The following is an 11023-nucleotide window of genomic DNA, read 5'->3' as shown; positions in this document are numbered from 1 at the left end:
AGGCACGCTGCGCCAGGGCACACGGAGAGCAGCCTGGCGGGACTGGAGCAACTCGGTCACCGAGCCCATCGGCGCAGATCCCGGCCGCCCAGCGCGAGATCCGACGGCACCGCGCGCGCACAGCGCGCCCCCCACACCCCCTTCCCTTCCAGGCCTTCCCCCTATCATCATCTTCCTTTCGCCTCGTCGTCTCCACGGCCTCCTGGTTCCCACCTGAACCTCCCAGAACCTCCGTCTCCGCGCCGCGACGCCGCACGCCGCCTTCCTCGTCCCCGGCCCCGCACGACCGATTTATACCCTTCCGCCCCGCCGCATACCATCATCTGTTCACTCCGCTACTCAATCCAGAGTTCCGTCCAGTCTTCCAGACTCCGAATTGATCCCCTCCGAACCTCTGATAAACCGTCGGGGGAGTGTGTTACCGCCCCCGCAGGGCCCCGCCATGGCCGCCGCGCCGCCGATGTCCGCCGACGTCCTCAGCTTCCTCCCGTCCTCCTCGGCCTCCGCGCCCGCCGGCGCCGCCGCGCCGACGCCGGTCGTCGCCGCGGCGTGGGGCGCGGCGAGGGCGCGGTCGGTGAGGGGTAAATCGGTGCTCAGGATGGCGAGAGGAGGAGCTGGCCTGGTTGCGGTGGTTGGGAGAAGGCCCCGCCGGCTGCCTCTCTCCGTGCGGTGCGACGCCACCAGCCGGGACGGAAGGGTACGGACACCACTTGCTCGCCTGCCTTTTTATATTCGGCCCGATTTGGGCACCATTTTCTTCTTCTTTCATTTGAAAGAATAATGACATGTTCAGTTTTCAATTCCGATGTCACATTCTTCGTATGCACTTTTCAGAAAATCAATGCATTTATTTACATCAGATTTCTATTAAAGAGAAGTGTTTTTCACAGCCTTATAGTACTTACGTATGCTTTTTTGAAGAGCCAGCAAATTCTACAGCTAAATCATTGGTTATCTACTTGGCTAACAGATTACACAACAAGAGTTCACCGAGATGGCATGGCAATCAATTGTATCATCTCCTGAGGTGGCCAAGGAGAGTAAACACCAGATTGTGGAGACTGAACATCTGATGAAATCCTTGCTGGAGCAAAGGAATGGGCTTGCCCGGAGGATCTTTTCCAAGGCGGGAGTCGACAACACAAGGCTTCTTGATGCTACAGAGAAGTTCATCCAGAGACAGCCTAAGGTAGTTTATCCTGAACACATTTCGATAATGTTTATATCCAAATGAAGTTTACCTTCCAGAAGGCAGTACATCTTGCCGACTATGAACTGTTACGAGCATATCACAAGTCACAGCATGAAAAATGCATTTTATTTCACTTCACTGAACCAACATTCTTTTTTTTTGTCTCACTATATATTGCTTGGAACTAAAAAAAATATATCTTCCTGTGAGAGTTTTTTAAGTTCTGTTCAATGATTCAGGTATTAGGTGAAGATCCTGGTTCCATGTTGGGGCGGGACTTGGAAGCTCTGATACAAAGAGCAAGGGACTTCAAGAAAGAGTATGGTGATTCATATGTCTCAGTTGAACATCTAGTCCTTGGCTTTGCCGAAGATAAGAGGTTTGGGAAACAACTATTCAAGGATTTTCAGATTACCGTGAAGACCTTGAAATCGGCCATTGAATCAATCAGAGGGAAGCAAAATGTAATTGATCAAGGTATGGGCCTTCTGTGTCGCCTTAATGCTTGAAAAGATTGTAACAGTGTCAGAATAAGATTTATTCTCCCTGCTATAGCAACACTGACATTAGAATGCTTGGACCTCATTTGTTTCCCTGTTTGTGCCCTAATAAAATTACATGATGTATTTTCTTGTATTCTGCATGATGAAACAGGGGAAGTAATGCAATGCGTGCTGAATTAGTAGCGAACCTTTCATGCATATTATACTTACTAGATATGAAAATTTTCACCTGAAATTATTAATTTTCAATAGATCCTGAGGGCAAGTACGAAGCTTTGGAGAAGTATGGAAAGGACCTGACAGCTATGGCACGCCAAGGGAAGCTTGATCCAGTTATTGGAAGGGATGATGAGATTCGAAGATGTATACAGATTTTATCGCGGAGAACTAAGAACAACCCGGTTTTGATTGGTGAACCTGGTGTAGGAAAAACGGCCATAGCTGAAGGGTAGGTCAACAGTACATTTTACACAGCATCTCACCAAGTATTGAAACAGCTCCACTAACTTGATTTTTGTTCCTTGTTTAGGCTTGCTCAGAGGATTGTACAAGGAGATGTCCCTCAAGCTCTGACAAACCGTCAAGTAAGTTATTCATTAATGTATTATGTTCTGCGTCATACAGACATCAGATGTGGTGTATAAATTATTGGAAACCTTGCTTCACATAATTCTTTTTCATCATGGTTCTGGAATACATTGCACAGAGGTGGCGCTTGTTGGCTCCCAACTAAATATATCAAATTAAATCTCAGTTGCCATTATGACAATTTTTCATGCTGCAACTAACATCTGAATGGTTCATTTGTGATTTGTACATAGGTTGTTGACTTGTTCAATTTCTTTGACCTTTAAGTTACTAGTATAATGTTAACGTTTAATGTCCACAAATACATTCTGTACATGCATTTTACATGGAGATTGAAATATCTTGGAAGTTGCTGAGTCCTTTATATCATGGGCAATTTCTGCGATGTATCTTTAGACGTTTTAATCATTTTCAGAAGTATTCAGTTATCACAAAACATCTTGATACTAGTTTACGAAACTTATTGTTTGTTTGAGTGCACCATCTACTGATCTTGGAAGTATTTGTGTTATCTGAACTGTAAACTATTGTACTTTCTGTAGCTAATTTTTTAGAATTTAACCTGTCAATTGTTAACTTTGTTTTCTTTTAAACAGCTCATTGCACTTGATATGGGTGCTTTGATTGCTGGTGCAAAATATCGTGGAGAATTTGAGGATAGGCTAAAGGCTGTTCTCAAAGAAGTTACAGATTCTGATGGACAGACCATTCTTTTTATTGATGAGATTCACACAGTTGTTGGAGCAGGTAACTATATGTAGGATGCTCTGTCGTTTCTTTGATTATTAGATCTTTTCTGCCTCACATTTAATTAATTTCAAGTGAAATCATTTTAGTTGGTAATACTATTATTTGTTTTTTTTCAAAAATATTATTTGTGTTTTTTCAAAAAAATATTATGAATAACAAATTTACCTTGGTGATCCCTTGGTAGGAGCCCCAGTATTTGAGACCATTATTGTATTTAAAAAAAATTATACATCCTTAGTCCCTTGTAGGGCCTCAGTATTTGACACCATATTTAATTGCTCTGAGTTGAGCCTGCGCTATAGCCATATTGTTTGCATAATCCCATCGTCATCTCGCACCAGCCATTGAACTCATGCTAATGCCACTTGGGCTGGCATTTGCACACTCTGATATCATTTAACTTGAGGGTGTTAGGCCACCTATTTTTCTTTATTTTTTTCAGAATTATATTCATAATGGGTTTCCTGTATGAAACGGTACTATGTGGTAAAACTGTAAAAGATCTAGGGATGGGTACTAGGTTTGTAGGTTGTACTGGGTTGGTGGTAAAAGTAGATGCCCTAGGGCGAACTATACTCCTTGTGATTCAAAATACTTGTTGTTTTTGCCTTCTTTACGATTTTCAAAATATTTCTTGTCCAGTCTTATCCATCATTATTTTAGGAAATTTATGAATGTTTTCATCTTATTCCAGGTGCCACAAATGGTGCAATGGATGCTGGTAATCTTCTCAAACCAATGCTTGGGAGAGGAGAGCTACGTTGTATTGGTGCAACAACACTTGATGAATACCGCAAATATATTGAGAAAGATCCAGCACTAGAGCGGCGCTTCCAACAAGTTTATGTTGATCAGCCTTCAGTTGAAGATACAATCTCAATACTACGGGGACTACGAGAGAGATATGAACTGCACCATGGTGTACGCATATCTGACAGTGCCCTTGTGGCTGCAGCTGTTCTTTCAGACCGTTATATCAGTGGACGATTCTTGCCTGACAAAGGTGATTTATCTGACTCAATACCATTCTTACTCGAAGCTAGTAACCTGCTAGATGCTGATGAGCTATTACTACTGCAAGATGTGGTCTTTCTAATAGGAGGTTATTCTTCGTTGCAGCAATTGATCTGGTTGATGAATCAGCTGCCAAGCTGAAAATGGAGATAACATCAAAACCTACTGCACTGGATGAGATCGATCGTTCTGTCCTGAAGCTTGAGATGGAGCGTCTCTCACTTACAAATGATACAGACAAAGCATCAAAGGACAGACTATCCCGTCTTGAAGCAGAACTATCACTCTTGAAGGATAAACAACGTAAATTGACTGAGCAGTGGGAGCATGAGAAGTCGGTGATGACTAAAATTCAATCTATCAAAGAAGAGGTAAAATTGACTTCTCCACAAAGATTTGCTATATGATTGATAAATGGAGCAGACAACTGACTTACATTTACTGTTGCAACAGATTGACAGGGTAAATGTGGAGATACAGCAGGCAGAACGTGAGTATGATCTCAATCGTGCTGCTGAACTGAAGTATGGCAGTCTGAATGCCTTGCAGCGCCAGCTTCAAACAACAGAGAATGAGCTAGATGAATATCAGAGTTCAGGAAAATCTATGCTAAGGGAAGAGGTGACTCAAGATGATATAGCAGAAATAGTGAGCAGGTGGACAGGTATTCCAGTCTCTAAACTAAAGCAATCCGATAGAGAGAAGTTGCTGTATCTGGAGGAAGAGCTGCACAAGCGTGTTGTTGGTCAGGACCCTGCCGTAAAAGCAGTTGCAGAAGCTATTCAGAGATCCAGAGCTGGTCTGTCTGACCCGAACCGTCCTATTGCCAGTTTCATGTTCATGGGACCTACAGGAGTTGGCAAAACGGAGCTAGCAAAAGCCCTTGCCGCTTTTATGTTTAACACTGAGGAAGCTGTTGTAAGGATTGACATGAGTGAGTACATGGAGAAACATTCAGTCTCAAGATTGATTGGTGCTCCCCCGGGTTATGTTGGGTATGAAGAGGGTGGTCAGCTAACAGAGGCTGTTCGCCGGAGGCCATATTCTGTTGTTTTGTTTGATGAGATTGAGAAGGCTCATTCAGATGTCTTCAATGTTTTCCTTCAAATATTGGATGATGGTAGGGTTACTGACTCCCAAGGCCGAAAAGTGAGCTTCACCAACACTATCATTATCATGACATCCAACGTTGGGTCGCAGTACATACTAAACATGGATGATGAAGGTGGATCATCTGATTCAGGCTATGAGAACATAAAGAAGAGGGTTATGGATGCTGCAAGATCGGTATTCCGTCCCGAGTTCATGAATCGTGTAGATGAGTACATTGTTTTCAAACCTCTCGAGAGAGAACAGATCAACAGCATCGTCAAATTACAGGTAACTTTTTGTACTTCTGCAGGGTTCAATTTTAGTACATCTCAGAACATTTTGCATCTACAAATACCTCAGCTGGAATAATAAGATAGTAAAAACAACCGTGTTACAAGATTGATGGTGCCATATGAGAATGCCAATGATAAACTATACTCATCTTTCTACTGGATACTGATCATATGTTGTATTATCTTGCTTTGGTTCTTCCTGTGATGCAGCTGGCAAGAGTACAAAAGAGGATTGCTGACCGCAAGATCAAACTTGAAGTCTCACCAGGAGCAATCGAATTCCTAGGAAGCCTTGGGTATGACCCGAACTATGGCGCAAGGCCAGTGAAGCGGGTGATTCAACAGTATGTGGAGAATGAACTCGCAAAGGGCATCCTCAGAGGTGATTTCAAGGACGAAGACAGCATCTTGGTAGACACTCAGGTTACAGTGCCATCGAATGGCCAGCTTCCACAGCAAAAGCTTGTTTTTCGGAAGGTGGGTGAGGAATCGAAATCCGCTGCTGAAGGCGAGAAATTCTTGCCGGCCATCTGATGGAGTACCATTGCAGTTTACAGATTATGAGCAATAAAATGTACATATAAGTGTGTTCCTTCTGGGCATAGAAGAGTAAGAATTCCTATTTGTCTTCTACTGCACACTAAGCGAAAGTTTATGCTGATTAGCGGTTTATGTGCTGGTTCTGCCAAGAATTTTTGGGCCAGTGACAGTCAAGTGTATTCACTAGCCTGTCCGTCCTTTGATGTAGTGCTGAGTGCACTCAGTTTGTGTAATCTGTCTGTGCCTTCTTACAGACTGTAGGTCTGTAGCGATATGAGACGCAGCCGCACGGGAAGAACTAGTCTGATCGATGTTCCTTCCACTCGGTACGAGACAAGCTTGCGTTCTGAACCAATTGATCCTCCTCGGTTCCATAGCTCTAGTGTGGAAATCGAAATAGTCTCTTGCCACAAATATTGGAGCTGATCTGAAATGGTAAAATAGCACATTGCAAACAATATAAGGTTAAAACGCTTCAATCTTTGACCAATGAGTTTTCCAGATCATAACCATATACGAATTCGTCACCATGTATTTACATTTTAAAATACTTTTACACGATGCTAATTATTCATGAACATATAGTCATACTAATGGTGAAATGGGGCATTTGAGACCAGTGTTATCCTAAACAGTAAACAGTTGGTCACCTGCCGTTTAGCCCATTATTTGGACAAAACCTGCCGTTTAGCCCATTATTTGGACAAAACGGGTGTTCAAACGGGCAAAACGGCCGTTTAAACGGTCAAAACAACCGATTAAATGAAAACGGTGTACCATTGTGTGGCGTTTAAACGGTGTGTAAACGGGCTAAATGACCGTTTAGACAAACAGTGTTTGAGACGGTATCGGATCAAATCATGCTTTAAAAAGGATGAAAAATGGATGGAGGAGAGACTACATAGTACTCGTTTTTCTTTTATTTGTTACAACGCGTAGTTAGTTTTTTCGGGACAAGCCTTTGATCAATAATTACTCTATTAATATCTCATTTACATCATTTATGTGATAAAAGTGTACTGTTTAGAGAATACTATTTTTACATGTACCTCTTGTCACGAATTTGTGTAACAAAAATTATGCATCAATATGCGATCATGTATCTCTTTGATTTCCATTAAGAGAATTGATTATTAAAAACTCGCTCTAACAAAACAAAATAAATCATATATAATTGTAAATGGATGAATGTGGTAGCAATGGACAACCAAATGGAAGATCTGCCATGGTGAGTGCTACAGGAATTGGATGTTCAGGTTTGAGACCTGCATGATTCGTGCCAAACCCCATATCCCCATCTCGGGTGATACATAAACATGATGCCACGATGAGCATAAGCAGTCACATACATGGATTGAAGTGTGCATAATAACAGTAAATTACGTAAAAAAAATAAAATTACATGAACGTAGTAGATAGCTATTTTTATTTTTCTTTTTCGTGATTTGTAAACTGCGGTTCAGGACTGGCTGGCGGGGTCTAGCGTCTGAACTTATTTCCTCTCTCTTGGAGTCTTAGACGAAGAGCGAGCGAGCGAGCGAGCGAGGCAAAGGCTCGAGTAATCACAGCGGCTCGAGCTGTATGGGCAGGCCCTTCTTGAATTCCACGTACTGGTGCAGCATGGGAACGTCCTCGTCATCCATCCTCCACCTGCATGCATTTTTACTTGTTGAATAAATAGAAAACGAAAGAAAACCTTCTGGTACTGTGCAGGTTAGTATAATATTTTCCAATAAGGGCGTACATGAATTTCGTTACTGATTAGGTAACAGAATTATAAAGCAGAGTTCTTAAGTAGTCTTACTTAGAATGACTACTACTGAAAGTCTTACCGAGCGGGCGAAAGTCACACTATAATACTTAACATGATTTTGTAAAAGTAAAATAGATTACATTATATATATACATACATACATACATCTTTTTATGATTTTCTTAGATAATTGGAAGAGTAATAATTGTAGCTTAATTTTATATTAGAATATTGAATGGCCAAATCAAAGAGATGATTTAAAGGTCGAGGTCTGCATCCCTTCTGCTTGCGATAATCAGTCAAATCACATATACTGGTAATCAAATAAATACATCTACAAACAGCATATCGATCGAAATAAAAATATTATTAAAAACATACTAAAAGATATCAGTTGCCGTTACCGACGCCGACCCATGAGCATGACAATTAATTGCTAAGATTGGAGCTAGAGCTTGAAAGATATGAGCTTATAAAGTCATTTTGATTTAATGTAAATAATGAAACCTCAGTTTTAGAGGTTAATTGGACAATTTCTAGAACGAAGAGAACTGCGGGTTGATTCATAAAAAGGTCTGCAGATTTGTTTGAAAATTATATCCGGATCGTTGTTGTTTGTTCTTTTTTTGGTTCAGGGTCGGGTTTTCAAGTTTCCTGCTTGTGGGGAGTCAGTTCAGCGTGTTTCCGCGCGGTTTTTGTCCGGTTTTTCATGACTGACGACTGAAATCTACCTGTAGTTAAGCACAAGGTGGTGCAGGAAGAAAGCAGCCTCCACTTTGACAATCTCCGATCCAGGGCAGAGCCGCGCTCCACCTCCGAACGGCGCGAAGCTCTTGCCAGCCGACTGGTTCAGCCCCTGTTTGCAATTCGGAAGACAAATGAATCACATCGATCAAATAAAGACCTCTCTCTTTCTCTCTCTATTCCTGACGTGCAGCTAGCAAACCAAAAGAAGAAAGATATTCATGGAACACAGACCTCCCATCTGCAAGGCTGGAACTGCTCGGGTTCCACATGGTGTGAAGGGTCCAAGTGGACAGCACCCAAGATGGGCAGGACTTTCCAACCAGCCGGGATCACGTATCCTACCCATCATGAATCAATAATAGGGAACCAGTCAGTCAGAGTCATTGTTTGCTTCAGAGTTCAGAGTTTCAGACATCACATGGCTCCGTGCGTGTTGTTTAATTAGTTTATTCAGCCATGCATAACATCAGCAGCTTGGCTTTAGTTTATTGTACCTTTGTAGGTGATGTCCTTGAGGGCCTTCCTGTGCACCAGCTTGACGATGTTGCCACATCTCAGTCCCTCACTGATAACCTGGCAGCAGGGAAGCGAGCAGAGGAGTGGGCTCAGCGAACTAGTCAAGTCAGATCGCCGGTGGAATTGGCCACGCACGCATGCCTGGTCTCTAGCTACTTACACGCTGGGTGTACTCCATCTTCCTGTAGTCGTCAGCCGTCAACGGCTCGTCCTTCCCCTTGCTGGACCTGATGGTCTCATGCTCTTTCTGCAAGCATCATGCAGGTGCAGAGATCATCATCGATCAGCACAAGTAGCAGTAGATTAACACTGTAATTAAACTAATAACTTATATACTGATGAAGCAGTAAGCGTGTCGTATAGTATGTACCTTAAGTTGCTCGACGATGTTGGGTGATTTCCCAAGGAAATACACGAGAATGGAGAGCAGCACGGAGGTGGTCTCGTGGCCTGCTAGCAGCGAGTCCAGCAGGAAGCCGACCTTGTCTTCGTGAGACAGCTCCTTGTTGGCGAGGAGCACGTCGAGGAAGACGGCCTGCTTGGATGGGTTACGCTTCCTCTCCTCGATGAACCTCTCCATGGTCTCAGATATCCTCTTCCTTGCCTGCAGGTCGCGTCGTCCAAAAAGTCAGAGGATATGGATATGCATGTGTGCGAGTGCGCGTAGCCTGAAAATTTACAAAATGAAGATGCTCGATCATCACCTTGACAGCCCTGGCAAACGGTGTCCCAGGGATGGTGATAGGGAAAGAGATGACCCCCTTCATGAAGATCTGGTACTCTTGCAGGATCCGGCGGGCCACTGGCTCGTCCGGCGACAGACCCAGCACCAGCTCCATGATCACCTTGTAGGGGAACTGTACATGTTTCCCGGCGGCAAGACCAACCGATCGAGATCAGAATTCAGAACCAAGGCAATGGCACTTTAATTGATTGCTTGGCAGGTTGCTTAACCAAAGTAATCAGCGTCGTCGTACGTACCTTCCTCGCCTCCTCGCAGAAGGAGATGGTATCGAGGCCGCGCCAGGACGCGACGACAGAGCGCGCAGATTCGTCGAGGCTGGCGAGGTAGTTGGCCTTGAGCCCGGTGGAGGCGACGAGGGAGAGGAACATGCTCCGGAGCTGGCGGTGCCGCTCGCCGGTGACCACCAGGGTGGAGGACTCGCCGAGGATGGTGCGGATCGGGCCGGGGTAGTTGCACTGGAACAGGCGCTCCTCGTTGTGCAGCACGAAGTGGTTGAGCTCCTCGTCGCACGACACCACCGTGGGCGCGCCGAACAGGTGCGACTTGAACACCGTCCCGTACCTGGCGATGTGGTCCTGCAGGAAGCCGCCGGTGGTGTTGGACGGGTGGGCGCCGAGGAAGCCGATGGTCTCACCGATGAGGGGCCAGCCGAAGCTGCCCTTGGGGAGGTCATGGTTACGGAGCAGCGGAAGGAAGTGGCGGAGCACCACCGCGGCGGCGAGGGATGCCAAGGCGACCAGCAGCAGCACGTACACCATCCTGCACACTCTGGTAGATCTGTCTACAAGTCCAGCGTGGAAAATTAATGAACGGCTAGCATCATGCCTCCCTTTTTATAGGTATATAACCCAAATCACAGGTTTAAGTACTGAGACATGAGACTCTGGAACGCCCAGTTCTCTCGATTCACCGAAATGCTAAAGCATAGGGTTAAGTATATACCAAACCATGATATGTATCAAGTCACTTCTTTCAAACATACTTTCACATTCTTATCAGTATGTTGGGTTATCTAAACAAATTTCGATAATGGAAAATAATTTAAAATGATATTTAACATATTATAGAGGGAGTAACACTATGTTGGATTTAAATAATCTAGCTCGTGTAAGATATATAGCTCGTATAATCCACTTTTGCCCGGAAACCCTACTGCTTTCGCAGAGGGTAAAGAATTAAGATATACAGGTTGTGTATATTTGCCCTCAAACAGACTTCCATAATCTCATAGTTTGTTGGGTTTTCTAGTACTATTCTCAAGAAAAATAGGAACCAAAGTCAAACATTTTG

The 11023-nt window shown here is 43.9% G+C and overlaps 2 protein-coding genes across 3 annotated transcripts; one reads left to right on the top strand and one right to left on the bottom strand.

Moving 5' to 3' along the window:
- The first annotated feature begins 93 nt into the window (after positions 1–93).
- Positions 94–6205, top strand: LOC112874676 (chaperone protein ClpB2, chloroplastic). Its single transcript, XM_025938146.1, has 10 exons — positions 94–697; positions 971–1189; positions 1432–1669; positions 1948–2143; positions 2225–2279; positions 2880–3030; positions 3728–4036; positions 4153–4418; positions 4501–5427; positions 5643–6205. The coding sequence occupies exons 1-10, from the start codon at positions 443–445 to the stop codon at positions 5964–5966; spliced, it is 2940 nt and encodes a 979-aa protein (XP_025793931.1). The 5' UTR covers positions 94–442; the 3' UTR covers positions 5967–6205.
- A 1040-nt stretch (positions 6206–7245) lies between these two features.
- On the bottom strand, positions 7246–10593 carry LOC112874677 (cytochrome P450 724B1-like). Of its 2 annotated transcripts, XR_003225015.1 has the most exons (9): positions 9970–10592; positions 9693–9845; positions 9359–9592; positions 9149–9235; positions 8967–9045; positions 8704–8810; positions 8457–8581; positions 7448–7622; positions 7246–7403 (listed from the first exon to the last, which is right to left on the bottom strand). XR_003225015.1 is itself a non-coding variant. In XM_025938147.1 (8 exons), the coding sequence occupies exons 1-8, from the start codon at positions 10489–10491 to the stop codon at positions 7535–7537; spliced, it is 1395 nt and encodes a 464-aa protein (XP_025793932.1). In that variant the 5' UTR covers positions 10492–10593; the 3' UTR covers positions 7246–7534. The 2 variants fall into 2 exon arrangements, 1 of the variants encoding a protein (XP_025793932.1); XM_025938147.1 differs by having other exon boundaries at positions 7246–7622; positions 9970–10593.
- Between the last annotated feature and the right edge of the window lie 430 nt (positions 10594–11023).

This window comes from Panicum hallii, chromosome 9, assembly GCF_002211085.1.
Source record: "Panicum hallii strain FIL2 chromosome 9, PHallii_v3.1, whole genome shotgun sequence".
Lineage (NCBI taxonomy): Eukaryota > Viridiplantae > Streptophyta > Magnoliopsida > Poales > Poaceae > Panicum > Panicum hallii.
This window is presented reverse-complemented; position numbering and strand designations above follow the sequence as displayed.